This window comes from Carettochelys insculpta, chromosome 30, assembly GCF_033958435.1.
Source record: "Carettochelys insculpta isolate YL-2023 chromosome 30, ASM3395843v1, whole genome shotgun sequence".
NCBI lineage: Eukaryota > Metazoa > Chordata > Testudines > Carettochelyidae > Carettochelys > Carettochelys insculpta.
Genome location: NC_134166.1, coordinates 12,677,866 through 12,705,173, shown reverse-complemented (window position 1 = coordinate 12,705,173; position 27,308 = coordinate 12,677,866). Strand labels below are relative to the sequence as shown.

Below are 27,308 nucleotides of genomic sequence, written 5' to 3'. Positions count from 1 at the left end.
ATGCTGTCCCCGCACAGGGCGAAAGCGGTTCATGAGTGGGACGTGGGCAGTCTGACGCTGGGCTCAAAGCAGGAGTCGGAAAACCTGGCCGGGCCATGTTCTGGTAAGTCAGAGTTTGAGGCGGTCCCAGGGCCAGCCCCGAGCCAAGCGTCAGGAAGCAGGGCCTGGTGACCAGGGGCTAAATTTAAAAGCAGAACAATAGATCAACGACAAGTCGGGCCAGCTCAGGAGAGCAGGAAGAGGAAGGCGTACATTCCAGGGCAGGGTGGATGGTTCAGGGAGTCCCTTCTGGCATCAGACAAGGGGCTGTTCTAAGGACCAATTTGTGTCATGTTCCCTGGCAGAGAACAGAGACCGGAGCAAAGGCTGGCTTGCTCCTTCAGCTCCCCAGCATCCAACCTACCTGAGCCGGGTGATTGGTGGCAAAGGGAGGGGCCTGGCTGCCGGTGCGTGGGCCAGTTACCTAGATGCATTAATCACACTGACTCACAGGGACAGCCCATTTCCCTGGCATATAAGGGGGGCCCATTCTGCAGGATCCTCAGCTCCGTCCAAAACGCAACTCCTGGTGCCTCTCCATTCCTGAGGGTTCCCCGCAGGAGCTGAAGGTGAAGCAGGGGCTCTCCAGCACCTATCGTCAGGCTGTCTGGTTCAGGGGTCGGGGGCATGATGGCTGGGGGCAAAGGAGGAAGCTACGGGTTGGGTAGCGGCATCGGGAGGTTGGCTTGGGACTTCGCACTGTAACTGGGAACTAGTATGGGGGTATCTCACTGGGCTGGGTGTGCTTATGGGCTGCTAGAGCACCACTCTGTTACTGGGGGGATTATGAGGTACCAGGGGCATCTCTCAGTTTTCAGGGGACAATCAGGCGACAGGGGGGCATTGTTCTGTTATTTGGAGGTTATGGGGTGGAATGGAGCCTGTAATGAAGACAGATGGCTTGGCAGCTTGGCTGCTCAGCTGGTACTTCTAATCTGTGGTCTGCCACCATGGGGCCTTACCCCGATCCCTTGGCTGCTCCACGCATCAATTTCCCCATTGTATTATGGGGATTGTAGCCTTGCCCAGCCTCACCAAGGAACTGTGGGGATAAATACGGTAATAGAGGCAAGATGCTACAGTCATGGAGGGCAGATAGCATCTTTGATCCATTAGCTTACCTTTGTATAAGCTGCTTATGGGGGTTTTGATGTGCTCTGTTATTGGGCCAACAGGCTGGATGGGGAATGAGGGGAAGAGAGGTGGGATTTCCAATTCATGGAAACCTTTGGCATGAGTTTGAGTCCCCTTTTGCCCAACAGAACAGATCTTTCCATGGATCTCCATCTTCATCTCTCCATCTTCCTGGGGGAGACTGGGACCGGGCGGAAGTGGGAGATGGATCTGAGCTGGGGGCAAGGGGAAACTGGGCCCCCATTGCCATCATACGATCACAGCGTGTTTATCCTCACCCATATAGGACACTGTTACCATTTCTTGGTTCAGGCAGGGCAGCTGAGGGACAGAGAAACTGCTTGCTTAAGCCTGGCTCTCCAGATTCTTAAGCAAGCACCTTACCTGTGTGTCACCTGTCCTCCTGAAGACGTCCTTGGCCAATGATTCCCTGTCAATCTCTTTCCCTGCAGTAAAACCAGTGACCCCCGATTGTATCCATCACCACAACCACCATGGAGCTGCTGATCATTGCAATGCTGGTACTCGGAGCAGCTGCAACAGGTAGGAAAAAAAGTTAAGCAAGAAACCAGACTTGGGTGGGATGAGAGGTTTCTGCACTTTCAGCACAGGCCCTTCTAGGAGAGTCTTGGAGTCGTTGCTTAAGACGTGATTGCACAGGAAGAACAAAGTTCCCAGCATAGGTTACATAAGATAATTAGTATATTCAGGCCTTGTCTCTGATTAGTTTTCCTAGTTTGTGGAGCTGGCAGGGAGCCACGATTTCGCAATCTGTTTTTGCCGCAAGTCAGGACAGAAGGAAAGAATGTTAAAACTTCCTGCAAAACAAAATGATTTTGGAGAAAAAAATCTGTTTTGCTGAGATTTCAATTTCTTTAAATTTAAAGCATGTATAAAAATGTACCATTTTAATAGAATGTTAATTCTTTAAGAAATAAAACATGTATCCAAAAATTAATGAAAAAAAACCAAAACGGCCTTTTCCAACAATGGCAGACCCTATCCCAGGAAGCATCATGTACTTCTTGTGAGGAGAGGCTAGTGCATCATGGGAATACCTGGCTGTGAGGCATCATGGGAGATGTAGTTTGATAGTGGAACCCAGCCCAAACAGAGGATCGCTTCATTTTGATCTTTTTAAAAGAGCAGCATCACTAGCAATACATTTTCACAGAATTTTTCAGCTCTGACCAAATGGCATTTCCCGTTGGGAAGAAGTTTCAGAGTTTTAATTATTTGTATTGCAGTAACGCCTAGAAATGCCACTTCGTGCTGAACCATCTCCTCCCCTTAGCATGTGTAATGTTTAACGTCTGGAGTCTTATAATCTGAACACATATTGGTGACTTTTCTTGGGAACAGCGAAAGGCACCTCCTTGGCTTCCGGGTTATTCCTTTGCAAAATGTCAGTTCCCTATTGCCAAGGTACAAAAATGCTTCAAAAAGTGATTGGAGACCCCTTGGAATATTGCACAAAGGACCTTTCATTTCTGAACTCCTTCCTAGAAACGGCTGAACTGAATCTTTCTAAAACAGGGCTACAGGCAGCCAGAGTGGAAAATTTTGACCTGAAATGTTCAGCAATTAACACAGGGTTTAATCAGGGGAAGTGTGAGGCAACCTTGTCTGTAAGTGCTAATTGCAACACCGCCTACAACAGTTTATCTCCCTGTGAGAGCAAGCTGGTTTTGCATGTAAACTCTGCCTGTACAAATATTCTGATCACCTTCCCTGCAAATAAACTGGACTTTTTTATTTTAATTGAAACATGAACCATTCTGATCTGGAAGTCATAGAATCATAGGACACTAGAACTGGAAGGAACCTTGTGAGGACATCAAGGTCCATCCCCTGCACTCACAGGAGGACCACAAACCATCTAGATCATCCCTGTTAGATGTTTATTTAATCTCTTCTTAAATATGTCCAATGATGGAGTTTATATAACCACCCTAAGCAATTTATTCCAGTAATTAATCACCCTGACAGGTAGGAAGATTTTCCTAATATCTTAATTAAACATTCCTTGTTGCAATTTAAGCTCATTGCTTCTTGCCCTATTTTCAGAGGCTAAGGAGAATAATTTTTCTCTCTCCTCCTTGTAACACCCTTGTAGGTACTTGAAAGTTGCCACCATATCCCCTCTCAACCTTCTCTTTTCCAACCTAAACAAATCCAATTCTTTTTTAACACACAGGCCGTATTTTCTACACCTTCAATCATTTTAATTGCTGTTTTCTGGACCCTTTCCAATTTCTCTACATCTTTCCTAGAATGTGGGGCCCAGAACAGGACACAGTGCTCCAGCTGAGGCCTAATCAGCACAGAGTAGAGAGGAAGAATGACTTCTTGTGTGTTGCTCACAACACTCCTCTTAATGCATCGTTTGCCTTTTTTTTTTTTTTTTGCAACAGTGTCACACTGTATTTCTACTTAGCCTGTGGTCCACTGTGACCCCCAGGTCCCTTTCTGCAGCACTCCATCCTAGGGAGTCATTTCCCATTTTGCATGTGTGAAACTGATTGTTCCTCCAAAGTGCAGCACTTTGCATCTGTCCTTACTGAAATTATCCTAGACCACTGAGCTCAAACCACTTCTCCAGTTTGTCCAGATCATTTTGAAGTTTGATCTTAGCCTCCAAAGCACTTGCAACCCCTCCCAACTTGGTACCATCAGCAAACTTAATAGGCATAATCTCTATGCCATTATGTAAATCATTGATGAAGATATTGAACAGAGCTGGTCCCAAAACTCACCCCTGTGGAATCACACTTGTTCCCTTTCAGCATGAGTGTGAACCATTAATAACTACACTCTGTGACAAGTACTAGAGGGGTAGCTGAGTTATTCTGTACCTTCAAAAAAAACAAAAAGTCCTGTGGCACCTTATAGACTCACAAATATTTTGGAACATAAGCTTTTGTGGGCAAAGACCCGCTTCATCAGATGCATGAGTGGGAGGTTCCAGTGGAGGGTTTAAATATATGGGCTTATGAAAAGGAAGGGGTCCCACTCAAGAAAAGGGTTCAGTCACAGAGAATGTGGCCCATTATCAGCAGTTAATGTGGAACTGTGAAAATCAAGAGAGGAGAAACTGATTATGCAATTGGCCAGCCATTCCCAATCTCTGTTCAGCCCTTGGTTGATCTCTTTGGAATCTGTTTTTTTGTTGTGGTACTAGATTTAGAAGTAGCCGTCCTACACAAAAAGACTTTAAAAACAGACTCCAAAGAGAAACTGCAATGCAAATCTGACACCATAAACCAAGGACTGAACAGAGACTGGGAGTGGTTACCAATTACAAAAGCAGTGTCTCCTCTCTTGATGTTCACACTTCCACACTAGCGAATGAAAATGGGCCTCATCCTCCCTGACTGAATTGACCTGGTTTCTCCTCTCTTGATGTTCACAACTTCACAGTAACTGCTGATGATGGGCCCTGTCTTCCATGACCGAACTGACCTTTTCAGCTGTGGCCTTCCTCTTGACTGGGACTACCTCCTTTTCACAAGCCCGTATATTTAAACCCTCCTCTGGAACCCCCATTCATGCATCTGACAAAGCGGGTCTTTGCGCACGAAAGCTTATGCTCCAAAATATCTGTTAGTCTATAAGGTGCCACCCGACTTCTTGTTAATCTCTGTGAGTGGTTATCCAGCAGTTACACACCCACCTGATAGAAGCTCCATCTAGGTGGCATTTCCATAGTTTATTGATAAGAAGGTCATGTGAGACTGTATCAAATGCTTTGCTAATGTCTACGTATACCACATCTACCGCTTCCTCCCCCATGAGGCTTGTTGTCCTATCAAAGAAAACTATCAGGTTGGTCTGAGATGATTTGTTCTTGGCCAGCCCATTCTGACTGTTACCCAGCAATGCTGCCCCAGTTCATGGGAGTTATAGCATAGGCTCTTGAGGCCTCTGTCCTCCTCTGCTGGCCAAGCTCTGCGGGCAGCCAACATCACCCATGACACACCTCTCTTGGTGAGGGAGGGTGACAGTGTTGTGGGTGTTACTGGCTGTGGTGCATCCTGGGAGATTGTTGCCTAATTTAGGAGGTTAATCACATTAATTTGGATAATATGGGTTATAAACTTCCTGATTAATCAGATCAGAAGATAACAAGAGTTTTATCTGAGAATAAGGCTACACCAAATATTCAACGGACCCTCATGGTATGAGAGGATGCTCACGCTGGCTACGTCTACACGTGAAGCCAACATCGAAATAGTCTATTTCGATGAATAACATCTACACGTCCTCCAGGGCTGGCAACGTCGATGTTCAACTTCGACGTTGCGTGGCACCACATCGAAATAGGCGCTGCGAGGGTACGTCTACATGCCAAAGTAGCACACATCAAAATAAGGGTGCCAGGCACAGCTGCAGACAGCGTCACAGGGCGGACTCAACAGCAAGCCGCTCCCTTAAAGGGCCCCTCCCAGACACAGTTGCACTAAACAACACAAGATCCACAGAGCCGACAACTGGTTGCAGACCCTGTGCCTGCAGCATGGATCCCCAGCTGCTGCAGCAGCAGCCAGAAGCCCTGGGCTAAGGGCTGCTGCCCACGGTGACCATAGAGCCCCGCAGGGGCTGGAGAGAGAGCATCTCTCAACCCCACAGCTGATGGCCGCCATGGAGGACCCGGCAATTTCGACGTTGCGGGACGCGGATCGTCTACACGGTCCCTACTTCGACGTTCAACGTCGAAGTAGGGCGCTATTCCCATCCCCTCATGGGGTTAGCAACTTCGACGTCTCGCCGCCTAACGTCGAAGTTAACTTCAAAATAGCGCCCGACGCGTGTAGCCGCGACGGGCGCTATTTTGAAGTTAGTGCCCCTACTTTGAAGTAGCGTGCACGTGTAGACACAGCTACTGAGTGGAAAACAGCTTAAAGATTTATTAAGATATGTGGAATAGTAATCAAATAGTGCTCAAATAGAAAAATAAATCAGAGTTACAAATGCATTATTATTATTTTAAAGATGAAGCAAGCTTCCCACCCCACCCCTTTCCTGCAGTCCCACCCCCAGCCCACGCTTCCACCCCTCTCTCGCCCAGATCCCACAACCCCAGACTTTTTTGGCATCTTCCCCTGCACCCACCCCAAGCCCACTTCCTGGCAGTCCCTTCCCACACTGAACCCCTCATTTTTTGCCCCATGCCAGAAGCTCAGGGTACCCTCAAAAATCTACCAGCCCTGCCCCTCCTCTCATGAGGGGAATAAGAATAATTGATTCTTTGGTTGGTTGGTTGGTTGGTTTGGTTTGGTTTTTCAGTTGGGGACCATGTCAGTGCAGTGGGAAGGGCAGTTGTGTTTTTTCACTTCTCACGTGTGCTCCCTGAATGATTTTTCTGTGGGTCAGTGGCCTCAGCCCAAAGAAGGTTTCCCATTGCTGCTCTAAAGCTTTAGTTATTATACTCACACCTTTCTTGAGAAGGACCAGTCTCGCTACTGGCATGCTAAGCTAGTTGAGGTTCAGATTCCTCAATCCTCAAGTGAAAAGTACTGAACTTAGAAGACTTTAATGCTAGGAGTGATAAAAGCGATATTAGACTATTTAACTGAATTACGTGAAACTTAAAACTAAGGGACGATCAGAAAAAAAACCCCAACATCAGAAAAAAAAACCCAACATGGAGTCCAGGGGCACCTTAAAGATGAAGGCTATGTCTGGCATTTTGTTGACAAACTTGCAGAGCATCCACATTGCAAATGCAGTCTCTCGACAGAGCGTCACACTTTTGTGAACAGCGGTCTGCCATTCCCCCAGAAGGCAGAATGCCTGTGTTGACAGAATCTCCAGACCGAAAGCAACTATGGACACTCTGGGGGCCCCTGTGTCAACAGGCAGCACTTCCAGGTCACTAGGCAGCCCTGTCTGCTGTGATTCGGGTTGGCCATTCTGTCGAGAAAGCAGCTGACCAGTCCAGCCGCTCTCTGTTGACAGAGCGGATTGCTTTTTCGATTCGCTTTACTGTCTGGCCGCAAGCTGTCAACAGAAGTTTAGTAACCTCTGTCAAGAGATCACTATGATGTAGGTGTAGCCTGACAGTTTTATGACATAATAAAATTATTAGTCTTTCAGGTGCCATCAGAATCCTTGTTTTTGCTGAAACAACACAGCTACTTCTGAAATCAGACTTTTAGAAAGACAAAGTTTAGAGAATTAGAAGCTGGCTTAGAAAACAACCTTACCCTCCTACTACCAAAGTACCTGATTACCTAACTACCTAATTACTTTACCTAAGCCCTTGGCACTCCTTTATATAAGCTGTCTGCGCTTGGGTCCCTCCTTCTACATCCAAACTTATTTTCCTCCTCCACAAAAATCTTAGAATAGACTTTTGAACCAGCTCATTAACATGTGTCAGCACGGTCTGAGTACAGTTATCCAGCCAGTTTTGCACCCACCTTATATTGCAAAATAGCCTCTGAGGATAGAACAAGAGGCAACGGGCTTAAACTGCAGCAAGGGAGGTTTAGGTTGGACATTAGGAAAAAGTTCCTAACTGTCAGGGTGGTCAAACACTGGAATAAATTGCCAAGGGAGGTTGTGGAATCTCCATCTCTGGAGATATTTAAGAACAGGTTAGATAAACGTCTATCAGGGTGGATCTAGACAGTACTTGGTCCTGCCATGAGGGCAAGGGGCTGGACTCAGTGACCTCTCAAGGTCCCTTCCAGTCCTAGTATTCTATGATTCTATGAATACTGGCAGAGGGAATATAGACAAGAAATGTGGGTGTGCTCTGGATTGTTAAATCCTGGTTGTCTGGATCCAACTGGATAATGGTGATGTTTTCAAAAGTGGGAAGAGGGGAACTTACTTGACTCCCTATCAAAGTAGGATACTTTGGAATAAAACAGAAATGTGGGTCTTTGATAGGACACTCCAGTGGACCATATCAGTACCTCTTTCGATTGCTTACCAGGCCATTTCCAGAATCGGGTGCCCTCTGCATCAAAGTCTTCCACTTGGTCAGCCTCATCAGGCATGATGATGATGATTTATTTTAAATATTAAATATTAAATAATTGGAGATACGCATCTCCTAGAACTGGAAGGGACCTCGGAAGGTCATCTAGTCCAGTCCCCTGCCCTCTTGGGAGGACCAAACACCATCCCTGACATCCTTTGTTCCGTGACTCCTCTCCCAGCCTACACAGAGCAGCGTTTGTCTCAAACACATTACACGACACGTCATCTGTGCAACTTTGCAGATGTGGGCTGAGATGTGATAGACAGCCAAAGGAGGAACATTGATGCATTCCTTGTACATGGCGTCTTCAGCAGACCTATTGAACAGACAGCCGCCATTTGCCTATACACATCGTTGTCAGGGTCAAACACTGGTAACGAAACTGTGAGTGAAACATACCAGCATTCTGCCATTGCACAGTCGTTAGAAAAAACAAAACAACTGTTTCAGTTGAAATGAGGCGTCACAGACCCCAGTTTACTCGTTGCACCTGCTGATGAAAGCTGGCATACCCCCAAAGGTGAATCCCTCCCTTTCCAGCTTTTGAAAACACTTGGGAGAAAACTAACTCAGCACCTGCTCATCTTTGATTAAGTCAGGGACCTTTTCCAAGCGTAATGATTTTGTTATCGTATTTACAACATTCTCGCCCTATGCTGAGCAGATAGTCTCCTTTCCTCAGTGCTGATCCTTGTGCTGATAATCGTTTAAAATTAGATGATTAATGTTATGTTGGGGCTCATTAAATAGTTGCGTTATGTTATGAATTATAAATTGTTTTACCTGTGACAACACCGATGCTATTGGCAGCTCGGTTGACTTCCCCTCGTAACACATAATTTGTAGGTTTTCGAATCTTCCAAACATCTACTTGGTTCCAAGTTGACGTACCTGAAACAAACAGGCCTTTTAGGGACCCTAAAACTCCAATGGGATTTAATCCATGCTTTCTCCAAGAGCTATGCAATTTATGGTTTGCTTTATCCATCCCCAATAGAACAACGTCACACTTACTGTTGATAAGTTACAGCAACGAAATGGTCAGTTGAGATGAAGTGAGTCTGTGCTCACGAAAGCTCATGCTCAAAACTTTTTCAGTCTATAAGGTCCCACAGGACCCTTGGTTGCTGTTACAGATCCAGACTAACACGGCTACGCCTCTGATGTTGATAAGTTGTGTTCTTATCCACAAAGGAACTGAACAAAGGTGCAGTGATGTGCTGACAATAGCTGAATTCACATCGGCGATGTCTGCACTGGAAGCATCTGTCGACACAAGTTACTGTCGGCAGGGAAATCCCGGCAGAACCTCTGTCAACAGATTGCATCTACACACAGCTTGCTCTGGCAACAGAGAACTGCCAGATTGCACTGGCCTCTGGTGCCAGAAAGCGGAATGGCAACTCTGCAAAGAGGGCTGCCCGGTAACAGGAAGCCCTCTCTGTTGACAGAAGTGTCTGCACTGCACTTTGTTGACAGTACGCTGTCCAGCGATTGTTATGCCTCAAAACCAAAAAAGCAGTGCAGTAGCGTTTTCGAGACTAACAAAATAATTTATTAGGTAATGAGCTTTCGTGGGACAGATCCACTTCTTCAGACCATAGCCAGACCAGAACAGACTCAATATTTAAGGCACAAAGAACCACATACAGAGGGGCGGGGTGGGAATCAAGAATTAGATAAAGCCAAGTATGCAAAAGAGTCCCTATAATGAGCTAGAAAATTCTCATCCCGGTTCAAACCACGTGTTAATGTGTCAAATATGAATATAAAAGAGAGTTCAGTGGTCTCTCTTTCCAACCTGCTGTGAAAATTCCTCTTCAGTAAGACTCAGACTTTCAGGTCATTAACAGAATGGCCCACTCCATTAAAGTGCTGGCTGACAGATTTGTGAATCAGGAGTGTTTTTATGCCTGTTTTATGCCCATTAATTCTTTGTCTAAGAGAGTTTGAAGTCTGTCCAATATACAAAGCATCTGGGCATTATTGGCACATGATGGCATATACAATGTTAGTTGAGGAACATGAGAATATGCCCATGATTCTGTCAATAATCTGGTTAGGTCCAGCGATGGTATCTCTAGAAAGAGATATGTGGACAAAGTTGGCAACAGGCCTTGTTGCAAGGAAAAGTTCTAGGATTGGTGTTCCTGCAGTATAGATTGTGGCTGTTGGTGAGAATCCTCATAAGGTTAGGAGGTTGTCTGTAGGAGAGAACAGGTCTGTCACCTTTTTGAGGGATAATACTGTCGAGGAAAATGCAGAGTTCTGTCGAGACTTTGTCGACAGAATGCTTTAAGTGTGTAGACGCTCCCTGAATTCTGTTGGCAGGACACCCCTTCTGTCGACAAAACTCTGTAGTGTAGACCCAGCCATAGATACCAATGAGATAAATTTAACACCACTGCAATATGCATAAATTGAACTTGATTAATCATTTCCCCTTAATATGGGTATTGTGGTGAAATGACTTGTGAGAAACAACTTGTGTCCATCATAAGACAAATTACATCACCAGGTTTTGGACTGTCATAGTCAATTACTGGATCACAAACCTTAAGTTCAAAGGTCACAATTAATATGTACTTTTTGTTTCCTGGCTTGTTCTTAAAGGTCGCTCTAACTCACTCTTTGTGCTTCCATTCAAATCTATATAATGTCAAACTCCTTCCAGTCATCAAGTTCACACAAATGGCTTTGCTTTTCCAATTCCCATATGGTATTCCATGCCACTAAATGGCACAGAAAAAAAAAAAACCTTGGGAGAAGACATTCACTCAGGCCACAGGTCAAATTTTCCATTGTCTTCTTAAGGATCACCAGCTGCTAATGTAGTAACATTCACCACTACCTTCAGATGTTAGGGTATCTCAGGATTTGGAGGAGAAGAAGGAGAACATGTGTTTGCTCTGTGTCATCTTTCGTGTGCTTGTGCCATGTTGCATTTAATGTAGCCACACAGGAAAGTCATGAGTTACCAACATGAATGAATGAATGAGTGAATGGACTTTGAGATTTGTGGCTGGAAGGAACAACAGCAAGAGTTAATTCAAAGAATCATAGAATCACAGAACAATAGAGCTGGAAGAGACTTAAAAAAGCCATCAAGTCCAGCCCCCTGCTGTAAGCAGGACCAAACCCATCAGATCAGCCCAGCCAGGGCTTTGTTGAGGCGAGAATTAAACACCTCCAGGGATGGAGACTCCACTACTTCCCTGGGTGGACCATTCCAATGCTTCACCACCCTCCTAGTGAAAAAGTTTTTCCTAATGTTCAACCTGGACCTTCCCAACTGCACCTTGAGACCATTGTTCTGTGTTCTGCCATCTGTGACCACTGTGAACAGCCTCTCTCCAGCCCTTTGCAGCCTCCCTTCAGTAAGTTGAAGGCTGTTATCAATTCCCGCCCGCAGTCTTCTCTTCTGCAGACTAAACAGTCCCAAATCCCTCAACCTTTCTTCATAAGTCATATGTTCCAGCCCCCTAATTATTTTGGTCACCCTCTGCTGGACCCTCTCCAGTGTATCCACATCCTTCCTATAACTGGGGGCCCAGAACTGGACACAGTACTCCAGATGCAGTCTCACCAAAGCCAAATAAAGAGGAATAATCACTTCTCTGGATCTACTGGTAACGCTCCTCTTGATGCAACCTAATATGCCATTAGCTTTCTTGGCTACAATGGCACACTGTTGACTCATTTCCAGCTTCTTGTCCATGACAACTCCCAGGTCCTTTTCTGCAAAACTACTAACGAGCCAGTCGGACCCCAGCCTGTAACAATGCTTGGGATTCTTCCAGCCCAAGTGCAGGACTCTGCACTTGTTCTTATTGAACCTCATCAGATTTCTTGCAGCCCAGTCTTCCAATTCGTCTAAGTCAGTCTGGACCCTGTCCCTACCCTCCAGCATATCTACCTCTCCCCCCTAGCTTAGTGTCATCCACAGACTTGCTGAGGGTGGAATCCAACCCCTCATCCAGGTCATGATAAATATGTTGAACAGAACAGGACCCAGAACCGAACCTTGGGGCACTCCACTAGAAACCAAACACCATCCCAACATCGAGCTGTTGATCACTACCTGCTGGGCCCAACCTTCTAGCCAGCTTTCTATCCATCTTACCGTCCATTTATCCGATCCACATTGCTTTAACTTGCTGACAAGAATATTGTGGGAGACCGTATCAAAAGCTTTGCTAAAGTCAAGATAAATCACATCCATTGGTTTTCCCCTATCCACAGAGCTAATTATCTCATCGTAGACACTAATCAGATTGGTCAGGCATGACTCGCCCTTCATGAATCTATGCTGACTTTTCCTGATCACTCTCTCCTCCTCCAAGTGCCTCAAAATGACTTCCTGGTCTGGGGAGAATGGATCTATACACTCAGAGAGTGAAGATCTAGGGCTACATGCATCATCCCCACCATACCAACAGGAATGGGACCTGAGTCTTCATCCTTCTCTAATTTGTCTCCTATCTTTCTCACAACGTGTAGCTCCCTCTGTACCCCCATACTTGCTCCGTCTCTCAAGGAGCTCTCTACAGGGGCACTCGGGCACTGTTACAAGCCTTATCTCTCTCTAACAAAGTCCTTGACAAAGTCTTGGCTGGGATGATTTAGTTGGGGTTGGTCCTGATTGGAGCAGGGGGCTGGACTCGATGACCTCCCGAGGTCTCTTCCAGACCTGGGATTCTATTATTCTAACACCCTGATCTCCAAAAACTCTTGGGTTCTTTCCCATCGCCGACCACAGTCTATGGATAACCATTCCATGATCTTAAGCTGGCATCTACTTGCTTTTGCCAACAGTGTGCTTCTTGTACCTGATACCTGCTTTGTTCTACCTCCAGCTTCTCCTGCTCCTGCAGCTGACAGGGCAAACATGCATGCTTGCCTAGAGATATCTATATTCTTATTGATTTCTTATTTCCTTAAGGGTTTGATTACTTGTCTTACAGGTTGAAACTCTAGTCTGGCACCCTCAGGACCTGACCGGTGCCAAACAAGAGAATTTGCTGAACCACAGGAGATCAAAATTGCCTAGTAGCATTACCAACACTTCCACTGCTTAGTGGGTTCTTAAAAGACAACGAGGGGTAAATTACAGCTAAATAACAGCACAGAACACTGAGAACCAGGACTCGTGGCTGTAAACAAACTTCATGGGACTGCAGGAAACTTAGTTGCACCCACGATAAGTAGACAGCCAGCTAATTAAAATCATGTTGGCCGACGGACGTTGCCAGACAAGAGCGTGCTGGAAGAGAGAGGTTCAACCTGTATTATAATAGGTTTATGGTAAAATAATTTGGCTATAAGACAAGGGAGAGACAGGTCATATCTTACTCACAGCATTGTAACCCATGGGCTTTTGTAAGTAAGGTAGAAACAGCTAGTAAGTTCTATTTTACCCTTTAAGATGAGTGGGAGAAGGGGACAAGTAGAATCTCATGTCACTTACACAGCTAGATAAGTCGATCGTAGATACATTGATTCCAGCTATGCAATTACCATTGCTGGAATTGTGTATCAACAATGAACTAGAAGGTCTAGAGCAGACCTGGCCCAAGAGAGAGCAAGATGATCTCTGAGCCCTGCAGTGCAGCAGGGTTTGTATGCGAGGCATAGAAACAGAGCAGCAGAAACACTAGGCTGAGCTGGGGAAAGGGATAGCTGTGGGACGTATGCTTGTGGCGTGCACTTAGCTGGGGCGGCAACTGAATGAGGAATTGGAGGGACTTAGAAAAGCCCAGCAAACTTTGGAGGAGAAAGACAAGGAGTAAATCAATCGGTTATATATTGTGTTGGAGGTGCGATCAGCCCATTTGCGTGGCCCAGAGAGGTGATCCCCACCTCCAGCTTCCCCTCACACAGGGACACGCACACCCCCACGGTGGGCTGTGTAAGGTAGCAAAATTTCTAGGGACTGCTCTGGGTGCACCAGTTTAATACTACTGCATAGGCAGGCCCATGGAAGGGGGGCAAAGGTGACAGTAGCTCCCAGGCCTGGAATTTCCCGGGCCCCTTTGAAATGTGGCAGAGTGCTGCACACCGCTCCGCAGGCAGCGCCGAGGGAATGGCCTGGGAGCACCAGGTCTGACGTCTCCAAGCCCCACCCCTTCTGCCTGTGGCCCCGCCCCTTCCAGCAGCAGAGAGCCAGGTTCCCCTCCCACCTTGCACCCAGGTCCACGGTGCCTCTCAGCATCGCTGTGCACAGGACCCTATATGCCCTGAGGATGGCCCTGGCCCAGCAGCATGGGGGCTGCCCATGGTCGCTGTGTAACCCACACACCTCGGGGTATCATTCACTGTCCCGTGGAGTGGAACTTAGGCTACTTACCCAGAGAAAGAATGAGCCTCCTCTACAGCCTTAGTTAACTGCCAGCTTGGTTTTGGCTCCAGCAGTAGAAGCTCATGCCCTGAGCTGCTGAGGTCCCAGACTCAAGTCCACCTGTGGGCAGTTACAGCTGAGGATCCCTGAGAGAGCCTGGCTGAAGAGGTGGCGGCTTCCTCTCCATGCCCGGGACAGAGGCCAAATGAGCCAGAAACGTAACAGCAATAGAGGGGGAACCAGCTTTCCCCAGCCAGGCCTGGGTGGAGAGTGGAAGCTGCTCCCCTCCTCTGCCCGCTCATCTCTACATCTGGGCTTTCTCTCATTCAGCTGCTGTGCCGCACAAAGCAGTGACCAGGAGCAGCTGGCACGAGAAGCGGCTGCTCCCTGCCCAGGCCTGCCTGTCAGGGACAGGGGCCAAGTATACTGGGGGCGGGAGCCTTCAGAGAAGGACAAAACCTCTCCACCTCCAGCAAGCCAAGCAGCAGTCAGGAGGAGGGAGACTTCACCCTCCATGCCCTTCAACCTTGTGTTGCCTCTGAGTACATCATGATAGCAACTTACAAGTACCTAAGAGGGTGTTACAAAAAGGAGAGAGAAAAATTATTCTCCTTGGCCTCTGAGGATAGGACAAGAAGCAATGGGCTTTAAATTACAGCAAGGGAGGTTTAGGTTGGACGTTAAGAAAAACTTCCTGGCTACATCGACACTACAAAGATCTTTCGAAAGAAGCTCTTCTGGAAGATCTCTTCCGAAAGAGCTTCTTTCGAAAGTGTGCGCCCACACACAGAAAAATGGATCAAAAGAGTGATCTGATCTATCAAAAGAGAGCGTCTACATAGCCTCCGCTCTTTCGAAAGAACAGGAGAGGGATCGAAAATGAAGACTGTTCTTTTAAAAGAAGGGCCCTGCAGACTGTCTACACACATTTTCTGTTGAAGGAAGCTTTCGAAAGGGGGAGTGCTTCCTGAAATAGGAAAGGAAGGGTGATTTCACAGAAAGCACCACTTTCTTTCGATTTACTTTCGAAAGATTGCTTCTTGTGTGTAGACGCTCCGTGGGCTCTTTCCAAAGAGTCCCCTTCTTTCGAAAGATATTTTGAAAGGATTTGCTAGCATAGACACAGCCCCTGTCAGGATGGTTAATTGCCGGAATAAATTGCTTAGGGTGGTTGTAGAATCTCCATCCTTGGAGAGATTTCAGAACAGGTTAGAGAAATAGCTAACTGGGATAATCCAGATGGTGCTGGATCCTGCTGGGGGTGCAGGCGACTGGACTTGGTGACCTCTTGAGGTCCCTTCCAGTTCTAGTGTTCTGTGATTCCTCTCCCTGCTGGAAATCTCTCACCTGGTGCCTCCTCAGAGTGCCAGGTGCTTCTTCATGGCTGCATGTGAGCGGTGGCTCATAATCATCCTGCCACTGCCCAGTCCATGTGGATTGACTGAAGCTCGCCCTGCCCCCTGCCCTGCCTGTGGCTGACATGTGCCTCTCTCCATTGCAGACTCAGCATCTGAAGAAAACCGGATCATTGGGGGGCAGCCCTGCAACAGGGGTTCCCGGCCCTTCCAGGCAGCTCTTGTGGTAGGCAACACCATCTACTGCAGTGGGAGCCTGGTACACCCAAAGTGGGTGCTAACCGCTGCACACTGCCGCTCACAGATCAAGTAAGTCACCGCGGAAGTGGAGGGAGAGAGGGTGACGAGTGGGAATAATCCACATCCCAGCCCTTATCTGGTCCCTTGCTGTGTCCTCCCCCCATGCCCAGGTCTCCCTCTGCACCCCCAGTCCCCAGTCCCGCTCTCCTCCCTTCTTTCTGGGTCCTCAAATCATTTTGTGGCTCTTCTGTTCATCCTCTGCGGGTTCCCAGGGCCCTTCTTCCAATATGCCTGCCCAGCACTGATGTGGTGGGCCTGGATGGGTCTGCCCAGAGGCATGTGCAGAAGGAATCGCATCCCTGTAGCATCCCCCCGGCTGCTTCTGTGCAGGTTTTCTAGGACCTGTTGGAATAGAGTGGCACTCCGGGGAATATTTACCCTTCAGTCCAGCCTGATGCTCTGAGTTCTCAACGTGGGGGGCTGCTGTTTAGTATCGTGTGAGCTCATCACACGCTTCACTGAGTCAAAGCAAGAACCATTACCCATACCGTAGCTATGGGACCTTGAGACTGAAGCCCTGAACTTCAGTGCACCCCGTGGGATTGAAGCCCCAGGTCTCCCCTGAGACTGGCCTTCAGAGTTGCATCCTGCACCTGGGGCGCCAATAAGCCAATCTGTTTTACCAACGTAGGTTCCCTCTTCCACTGGGACATTGTGACAAGCTTCAAAGGCCTCCAAGCTCACACATCTGATGAAGTGAGTCTGTGCTCACGAAAGCTCATGCCCAAAACTTTTCTGTTAGTCTATAAGGTGCCACAGGACCCTTCGTTGCTGTTACAGACCCAGACTAACACGGCTCCCCCTCCGATACTTCAAGCTCACACAAACATCCACAACCAGGGCCACACTCAAGAGTGTTTGTGACTGCTCTGCCAGCCACTCCATGAACCCCCAGCTGAGAGGCTCCAGTCCAAACACCCCAACCCCAGCTGCCTCACCTAGGATTCCAGAGCTGTACTGTCCTGCCCTGGTCAAAAAGTCTCACCAGCATATGTGTTGGTTTCCATCCCACCACTTCTACAAAAGAAACTGGGCATGCCCAGTCCTTGTCCTGGAGCCGGGATTTTTCACGCCACTCTAATTGCACCATTTTAGATACAAAATAATAACATAGCTTTATGAGCTGCAGGAAGAGTGATTACAAGTCAAAGCGACCAGATCAAAGTAGAAGACGTACAAAATCACCCCAAATCCAGTCTTAGGGTATGTGTTCACTACGCAGCTGATCGACCCAGTCAGTGTCAACCTTCCGGGTTCCGATTTTACATGCCTAGTAGGAACATGCAAAATCAAACTCTCTGGGCTCGTCAGTTGACCCCTGTCCTTCTCAGTATTGTGAGGAGTAAGGAAGGTTGACATGACAATTTCACCCATCAACCTTCTTCTGTGAGTCAACCTCCCAGGTAAGTTTATGGTTGGTAAGTCAATTCTAGCTACGCAATTGCCATAGCTACAGCTGTGTATCCACAACCAACTTTAGCATCTAGTGCAACCCTGGCCTATGAACTGCACAGGCTTTGAATCCAACCGCATCTCATTGTTTAGTAGGATGAGCAGTTTGTAGATGTTTCCTATACAGGCAGGATTCCTTCCTTCTCTGCCTGGGACCAGCTCCCTGCCCCCGCCAGTTCAGTCTTTGTCCCTGGGGTGTTTCCAGGTGTTCTCCTGAATCGGGAGTGAGGCCATTTGTTGAAGTTACCCTCCCTCCCCTTTTGTAGCCTGCTCCATAGGGCATAAGAACAGCCACACTGGGTCAGGCCATAGGTCCATCAAGCCCAGTATCCTGTCTTCTGACAGTGGCCAATGCCAGGTGCCCCAGAGAGAATGAACAGAACAGGGAATCGTCAAGTGATCAATTCCCTGTCTCCCATTTCTGGCCTCTTGCAAAAAGTGGCTAAGGACACCCTCCCTGCCCAGCCTGGCTAACAGCCATTGATGGACCCATCCTGCATGAATTTGTCTAGTTCTTTTTTAAACTCTACTGCAGTCTTGGTCTTCACAACACTCACCAGCAAGGAGTTCCACAGGTTAACTGTGTGTTGTGTGAAAAAAATATTTCCTACTGTTTGTTTTAAACCTGCTGCCTATTCATTTCATGTGGTGACCCCTAGTTCTTGCATTGTGAGAAGGAGTAAATAACAATTCTCTCCACACCGGTCATGATTTTATAGACCTCTGTCATATCGCCCCTTAATCATCGTTTTTCTAAGCTAAAAAGTCCCAGTCTTATTAATCTCTCCTCATATGGCAGACGTTCCATACCCCTAATTACTTTTGTTGCCCTTTTCTGAACCTTTTCCAATTCCAATATATCTTCTTTGAGATGGGGCAACTACATCTGTACACAGTATTCCAGTTGTGGACGTACCATGGATTTATATAAAGGTAATATGACATTTTCTGTCTTATTATCAATTCCTTCTTAATGATTCCCAACATTTTATTAGCTTTTTTGATTGTCACAGCACACTGAGTGGATGTCTCCAGAGAACTGTCCACAGTGACTCCAAGATCTCTTTCTTGAGTGGTAACAGATAAGTCTGACCCCATCATCTTATATGTATAGCTGGGATTACATTTTCCAAAGCGCATTACTTTGTATTTATCAACACTGAATTTCATCTGTCATTTTGTTGTCCAATCACCCAGTTTTATTAAGATTCCTTTGTAGCTCTTCACAGTCTGCTTGGGACTTAACTATTTGGAGTAGTTTTGTGTCATCTGCAAATTTTGCCACCTCACTGTTTATCCCTTTTTTCAGATCATTTATAAGTATGTTGAATAGGACTGGCCCCAGTACAGACCCATGGGGGACACCACTATTTACCTCTCTCCATTCTGAAAACTGACCATTTATCCCTACCCTTTGTTTCCGATCTTTTAACCAGTTACCAATCCAAGAGAGGACCTCCCCTCTTATCCCATGACAGTTAACTTTGCTGAAGAGCCTTTGGTAAGGGACCTTGTCAAAGGCTTTCTGAAAATCTAAGAGAACTACATCCACAGGATCCCCCCTTGTCCACATGCTTGTTGACCCTTTCAAAAAATTCTAATAGATTGGTGAGGCGTGACTTCCCCTTACAAAAGCTGTGTTGACTCTTACCCTTTCTTCCAGGTCAATATCCCAGCAGAATGTGTGGAAAAATACAGGCGCCAAAATGGAATTTCGTATCATGTGGGCTAGTCACATACTTCGCTGAGTCCTAGCAGGGCTGAGCACTGTTCACTGGCTCCTCCCAGGGGCACAGGGGACTGGCTGCTGGCTTGTCCCAGGGATTGCCTGGGCAGTGCAGGCTGCTTGACAGTGCTCCCCAGCATGGGAGGGGTCTGCACAAGCCACCCCATGTCTGGGATGGGAGCAGGCTGCCCAGGCACTCCCTTTGGCCAGCCCAGGGCGGTGAGGTTGCAGGGCAGCCAGCAGCTGCTTCCTGGAGCAGGCCGAGGTAGCCGGAGCCATGCCGCTGGGCTGCAAGTGATCACTGAGGTGTTTGCTGCCCTCCTGTGGTCATTCCTGAGTATAACTGTCTCTGCTCTCACACCCCTCCCTCTCTGTTTGTTAGAACACAATCACATCCCAGAAAGCAGACACACCCAAACTCTGACCTTGCTTTAACTTAGGATAGGAGGAAGCTGCATATCAAATTTGGTGGTCCTGGCTCTTGCCATTTAGGAGGAGTTCTTGAACAAACAGACTCACAGGCGGCCAGATAGACAAACAGACACATATTTCTAAAATATATAACTATATATAACTATTCATAACCCCAGATACTAAGATGATACATGCACACATATGAAAGACTAGATACTTTGAGATATACATATGTCCTAGAACTGGAAGGACCCTCAAGAGGTCATCAAGTCCAGTCCCCTGTGCTCACCACAGGACCTACCATCATCCCTGACAGATTTATCTTTCTATATTTAGCACACCCTTCTCCATTAACACCTCCCATGGCACATTGTGTACAAGCCACAAAAAGCCCACCAACACAAAAGCTTATGCCCAAATAAATGGGTTCGTCTTCAAGGTGCCACAGGACTCCACATTGTTTTTGTTAAAATAGACGAACATGGTGACCCTGCTGCAAACTGTGTAAGAAGATGCACTGTAATTATATCACGCTCGTCCCAACTCACCTGCTGAAATCTGGAAAATGTTCCCTCTATTTTTTCCATCCATGGGTGCAATAAATTTTGTTATGCACACCAAGGCACATGCCGATGTGCACCGCCAGTAGAAAACATGCTTCCAGTTGTGGGCCACTGTAGGCGCCCTGCTGATTGGCTGGGGGAACCAGAATCTCTCTTGGGTGACCACCCAAGCAATCAGCTTACAGGGAGCACTGGCCTAGAGTTCTGAATGGAGGAGGGATGTAGGGGGCCAGGATTAATTCAATGAGAATTTAAGCCCTGGAGTGAACACGTGGTAATGAGCTATCCAGAAGATGCTAATGGCACATGGATGAAAATCTTCCACGCCTCATTAGCATATTGGCACATGGTTTGGAGCCTGGAAGAAGCTCTTCCAGGCTCCAAAGTACACATATAGGCGCATGGCCCACAGAGATCTTGTGGAAGGAAACCGTCCTTCCGGAAGCCCCTTCTTCCCCAAAATTTTGAGGAACAGGGGGCTTCCGGAAGGAGGGTTTCCTTCCAGAAGATCCCCACAGGCCGCGCGTCTGCACATATGCTTTGGAGCTCTTCTGGACTCCAAACCACGTGCTGACATGCTAATAAGGTGCGGAAAATTTGCATCCATGCCTCATTAGCATCTCCCGGATAGCTTATTACCGTGCCGCTTCCGGAAGAAGCAATATGCGTAGACACAGGCATGGTGTTTCTCACAAGGGGAGCACCCCCCAAACTGAAAGCAATTCAGGGTGTTTCTCTGGAGCTATGTAAGCATGACAGGTCCTGGAGACAGATCTGTCCTTCCTCCTCGCCCGACCCTTTTTGTCTTAACCCTGTATGTTACAACTCAGTGGGTTTCTTCGCTGTATTTGGGATAAAATACTAATTAAGCCCTATAAATCATATTCATAACTGTAACGATTTTTATTTGAGACTTTTCTTACGAGTGCCCTGCTAGTTTGTTTTTTGAAATGTTTCGCAACAACCAAAATGAACTTTTCTCCTCCAACATTGTGCTCCAATGGAGAATTTGAAATTTTTTGACGTAGATTTACTCTCTCACATAGATGTAACTTGGTATAAGTGGCTGCCGCCTGTGACCCAGGACAAGGCAGGACATCTGGTCACCCCACCCAAGAGCCAAGGAGAAGGAATTCGTGCTCAGTGGCTTCCTTATGAATTATGGGGCTCTGTATATCTGAGTCCTCCACCCCTGTGTGGCTTCTGTTGGGGGCCTTGGGCTTCTCTCCTTCCCCCCAGGGCAGCTTCTTCTCAGGGCCTGGCTTCCCTGAGGCCGGAGCAGAGCTGCAGAGGCTGGGAGCACCCTCACTAGCTGCCCATTGCTGCTAATTGAGAAGAGCATGTGAGGGCAGAGGAGGAAAGCAGGGAAAAGCCCTGCTGTGGAAAGGGGAGATCAGCTGGGAGATGGGCTGGAGAGGAACCAGAAAATGTATTCAGTGTTGTCATCAGGCATACCAGCACACATGGCTGCACAGGGGCACCCAAATGCACACAGGCAGCTGCATTCTTCTGTGTCCCTAAGGTCAGTTGTTTCCAGGACGTGGGGTGAAAACTGCGGCTTTGATAAGCCCAAGAAGTCCCACAGTTTCAGGACAAAGTCACCAACTTGTTCATTGCCACTCTGTAAAACCAGGTGAGAGAAATAAGAGCATGAGCAGCAACAGCTAAGAACGTGTGGAAGGAGATGATGCAGACAGGGAGAAAACAAACAAAACAGACTGTACAAATAACAAAAAGTCCTGTGGCACCTTAGAGATTAATATATGGAGATATAGCTATCATAGAGCTAGAAGAGACCTTCAGAGATCATCAAGTCCCATCCCCTGCCCTCTCAGCAGGACCTATCACCATCCATGACAGATTTTTTTTTAAAGTCTGTTTGCCCCAGATCCTTAAACGGCCTACACAAGGATTGAAGTCTCAGCCCTGGGTTTACAAGGCAATGCTCAAACCACTGAGCTAACATGGGTAAAACCCGTTTCTACAGACTGAAATGGAGTGGAAAAATAGACCAGGGTTTACACAGAGGAGGGGAAAGACATTACCTGTGATCAGTAGGACCAGTGAATGAAACAAATTAAGTGGGATGGGTCTTATTTCTGTCAATATCAACGGTGAGGAAATTGTAATGCATGAGCCAGTTAAGATATTTATTCAGGCCAAGGCCGAAGGCATCAAATTTGTAGCTGAATTCCAATTCAGGTGTCTCCCTCTGTAATCTTGGGGTAAAATTATTTTCTTGAAGAATGGCTGCTTTTAAATCCATTATTGAATGTCCGGGGAGGTTAAAGTGTTCCCCTCTAGGTTTGTGTGTATTCCAGTTTCTGATGTCAGCTTTGTGGCCATTCATCTTTTGATGCAGAGACTGTGCAGTTTGGCCAACAGACAGGGCAGAGGAGCGTTGCTGGCATTTGATGGCATCTATCAGATTACAAGCTGAACCTCTCTAAATCCAGAGCTATCTTTTCCAGCAAACTCCGTCATCTGGCATGGCTTTAGTGAGCCAAATGACCACTTATCATGGGTGTGGCCAAGTTTCCACTGTCCCATAAAATCTGTTTCCGGCCACCAGTCCTGGCTTTCTGTTCTTTAGTGGTAATTTACCCCGAAAGGTTTTCTAGGAGCCCAGTAAGCAGAGGAATTGGTGGTAATGTGCTAGAAAATATTGGCCTTGCATGGTTCAGCAAATTCTCTTGCTTAGTACCAGTCAGGTCCCAAAGGTGCTGGACAAGAGAGGTTCACTTTGCAGTGGATGTGCAGGTGTATGAATCCCCTGATGGTGCGGCTGATGTGCTCAGGTCCTGTGATGGTGTCACTGGTATAGACGTGCACAGTGCTGGCAATGGGGTTTCTTGCAGGAACAGGTTCCTGGGTTTGTGTTCCTCTGGTGTGGTGTGCGGTTATTGCAGTTACACATAATAAGGGCAATTTCCACACCTTCGTATTCACAGGAATGAGACGCATCCAGCTTAATTTGTTCCATTAACTGGTCCTCATAGTGACAGAAACTTCCTCCCACCCCCGCAGTTCGCTGCTACATAAACCCCAGCATCTGTTTTTGCTCTCCATTTCCCTCTGAAGAAGCGGGTTTTACCCATGGAAACTCACAACCTAATCAATTTGTTAGTCTCCAAGTTGCCACAGGACTGTCTGCTATTTATGAAACTCACACTAAGAGCTACCCCCTGAAAATATTCTGTGCACCTGAGACACGAGAACAAAGTGTGATATGGACAGGAACTGGGTCTGGAAATATCCAGACCAATTACAAAGTGCATGGCATTAGTAAAATGGAGAGCACCTGCCTCAGAATGGGGTTAAATTTGTTTATAAAGTAACTAATACCTATATTTTTTGTGTCTGTGGTATGCCCCATATCTGCCCTTACACAAGATTCTGATCAGCTCTGTGAAGTTTAGGCATGTGTGCCAAGAAAAAATGACATTGGATGTGACTGGCTTCAAATTAAGTTGTTGGGAAGACGAGTTGACAAGGTCTCCTAGGCCACCTCAGCAGTGAAATTCCATTCTTGGCCCAGCTCCAGTTTAGTGCCCACTACGACCTTTGAAAAGCTGCCCATTCATCTCTCCCTGTCTCCATGCAGCTCATTGAAGGTACATCTGGGGGATTATAATCTACAGAAGACTGAAGGCACAGAGCAGATACGAAGCGTCCACAAATCTATTGCCCACCCTGACCATAACCGCCGCCCCCATGACAATGACTTCATGCTGCTAGAGTTGGATAGACCCGTTGAAATCAACTCCAATGTGCAAACGATTGAGCTGGCTACCAGTTGTCCCACTCCTGATACACAATGCAGCTTGTCAGGATGGGGCACCACCAGTTCCCCCAAAAGTAAGAGATGGTGAGGTGCAGAAGGGAGGGGTTGAGGTCGAGTTCAGTATGGTGTGGTGGTGGGGGGGAAGTTCTTTAAGGAGACCTTGCTATTGGGTTGCTAATGGTCTTTGGTTTCTCTCCTGGGAAATTTTTCATGGAAACGATTGGTGACAAAGCACAGCTTCAACAACACCGACGTGACCTCCACAAATGGGAGAGCAACTTCATTCATTTCAGAAAAAATATTTCCCCAAAGTGAAAACTTTGCCTTTTGAAAACACTGAGGCCCAATGGCATATTTGTTCCTATTTGAAACATTTTCTTTTGCAATTGCCTTCCCTTTTGTTTTCAAACCAAATTGGGAACATCACAGGCATGCTTCAAATCAAAAGGAAAGAGTAATATATCACAAAATTCTGGATTTAAAAGTAAGCCTGAAACAGAGGTTTTCTTCTGGTGTTTCTATTTATCAAACATTTCCTTTTTCAGAAAAGGAACGGGGCCAGATCCCAAATGGGGTCAATGGGTTGTGTCTCCACTGGAATCAATGGGGTCCACTGGAGGTAGTTGACCTATGCTGGTTTACACCAGTGGAGGATCTTACACTAAATTTTTTCTCTTGCACCGTGTACCCTATTCATAAACTCCTGATATTCTGTCATTGCCCAGAGAATTTTCCAGAGGTCCTGCACTGCGTAGATATCCCCGCCATCAGCCAGGAACGGTGCACTGAAAGTTACGGGAGCTTGATCACGGAGAACATGTTCTGCGCTGGTGTGGAAAAGGGTGGCAAAGATTCATGCTATGTAAGGGGGTATCCCAGAGATCGGGGCAGGTTCTGGTGTCTGAGCTCACCCAGCTCAATACCCTTTATCCCATGCGTCCTCCAAATCCTTCTCAGCCTGCAACTGAGGAACATTCATCCCTCAGCCCCTGCCCCAGCCGGTCTTCGTGCCCCAGGGAAAAGGAGCCAGCCTGCCCTCCAGCCTCAGTAAGCCCTAAGCGTGGGCTTCATCCATCTCCTTGGCTTGTCCTGACCCCCAGTGCTGGGGTAGTAAACTGGGACCACCTGAACCCAGTTCTGTTCATTATGCCCTTCCTGTCTGTATGTCCCTGCTGCCCCGTGCAGTGTGTGTGTGTATGTGTGTGTTTGTTTGTTGCCACCTGCTGGAGGAGATGGGCCCGACCCTGTTCTGTGTGTGTCTCCACTGCCCCCTTGCTAGAGTGGACGTGTATGTGTGTTGCCTCCTGCTGGAAGGGATGGGCCCTACTCTGTGTTTGTGTGTGTGTGTGTGTGTGTGCGCGCGTGCGCGCACGCTGCCCCCTGCTGGAGGGGATGGCCCCATTCTGTGTGTAGCCTCCTGCTGGAGGAGATGGGCCAGGCGCTGTGCTGCGCGTGGGTGGGTGTGTCTGTGTGTGTATCTCTGCTGCCTCCTGCTGGAGGGGTTGGGCCCCATGCTCTCTGTGTGTGTGTGTGTGTGTGTGTGTGCGCGCGCGCGCGCTGCCCCCTGCTGGAGGGGATGGCCCCATTCTGTGTGTATGTTGCCTCCTGCTGCAAGGAATGGGCCCTGCCCTACTTTGTGTGTCTCTACTGCCCTCTGCTGGAGGGGTTGGGCCCCCTTGTGTGTGTGTTGGGGGGGTGTACGCAACATTCGTGGCTGTGTTTGCTGATGGCTCTCTTTTGTCTCCGCAGGGCGATTCAGGAGGCCCACTGGTCTGTAATGGGCAGCTGCAGGGTGTGGTCTCCTGGGGGAATGCTGTCTGTGGCTTGCCAAGACAGCCTGGGGTCTACGCCAGTGTCTGCAAAGCTGCCAGTTGGGTCAAGAAAGTCATAAATACGAATTCTGGCTGCTGAGCCTGAGAGGTCGCAGCACATCGCTCCTGCAACTACCCCCGAAACACACATCCCAGCAACACCTCTCCTCATGTGCCCACAGCATCCGGGTGGGGAGTACTGAACGGGAGAGGCACTGGGATGGGGGTGTTGTGGAGCAGCCAGCCCAACGCAGCCAAGAGTCACAAGCCAGGCATGACAAAATCCCGAGCCTGGGTTAAAAATCAGCGAATGGTTTAAAAGACACAAACCAGCCTGAAGATTGTGAGCCTGGTTTCAAATCAGCCTGAAATTTACAAGATTCGTTTTTAAAAAACTCCAAAAAAGTCCTGAATCAGCCTGAGGGTCACAGGGCTGCTTCAAAAATCAGAAGGTGCCTTTAAAATCAGGAGATTGTGCTGAAAAATCACATGATCAGCCTGACGATTGTGAGTTGAGTTTTGAAATCATGAGAATGTTAAATGTTGATTAAATGTTTTGAGGTTGGTTTTCAAGTGCCATAAGTAGCACAAAGATCTTTGATCCAGTCCCTTGCATTGGTACGGGTGGTGTAAGTGACTCTATCTGCTCTGAAGCCCCAAAGTCTGAGATCTGAAGGAATTCAAGCTTTATTGTGCTTCCAGAACGTGGCTGCAATGACACAGCTGTGACACACATAAGATAGACAAGACCTTGGAGTTTACGTTCAGCTGATTTTCCACCACAGCTCCCACATCCTTCTGAGAGTCACTGCCCATCCAGATAGAGCCCTCCCCCCACTACACCCCATCCCCATCCTGTAAGTCTGGTGGACATTCTTGTTCCTAGGTGGATACACTTATATGAAGCCATTAACATCCCCATGAGACTCAGGGTTAGACTGTGAGATTTGGCAATGGAGCAATTCAGTGAGCCAAATCTCACATAGTTTTACGACAAGTCTCTTGAGGGTGGCTTTTTTCATAAAGCATGGAGCTCCTGGAGTCACATTACCCCATGAGACTCTGAGCTCTTGTTGAAAAAAGTCACTTTCTAGACGTTGTCTTTCTTTTGGAAGACATGTATGGTGAGCTAGCCTCTGGCAAAAGACCCCCCGGACGCCCCCAGTTGCGTTACAAAGATGTCTGCAAGAGAGACCTCAGAGAGGTAGACATCGAGCTGGACAACTGGGAAGAACTAGCAGATGACCGCGGCAGATGGAGGCAGGGGTTACACAAGGGCCTTCAGAAGGGCGAGTTGAAGATCAGACAGCTAGCAGAGGAGAAGCGAGCGCACAGAAAGCACAATAAGGACTTGCCAGACACCCACTACATCTGCAAGAGATGCAGCAAGGACTGTCACTCT

General features: G+C 47.5%; 1 protein-coding gene across 1 annotated transcript; it reads left to right on the top strand.

Moving 5' to 3' along the window:
- Positions 1-26,006, top strand: LOC142004033 (trypsin-3-like). Its single transcript, XM_074981454.1, has 5 exons — positions 1-103; positions 16,003-16,165; positions 23,916-24,169; positions 24,821-24,957; positions 25,845-26,006. The coding sequence occupies exons 1-5, from the start codon at positions 1-3 to the stop codon at positions 26,004-26,006; spliced, it is 819 nt and encodes a 272-aa protein (XP_074837555.1).
- Positions 26,007-27,308: the final 1,302 nt, after the last annotated feature.

Bases quoted from the DNA above. Each gene is read 5' to 3' on its own strand.
- LOC142004033 (XM_074981454.1), top strand. From the start codon at position 1: ATGCTGTCCCCGCACAGGGCGAAAGCGGTTCATGAGTGGGACGTGGGC. The intron at 104-16,002 runs GTAAGTCAGAGT...TCTCCATTGCAG, and splicing joins CCTGGCCGGGCCATGTTCTG to ACTCAGCATCTGAAGAAAAC. The intron at 24,170-24,820 runs GTAAGAGATGGT...GTCATTGCCCAG, and splicing joins CACCACCAGTTCCCCCAAAA to AGAATTTTCCAGAGGTCCTG.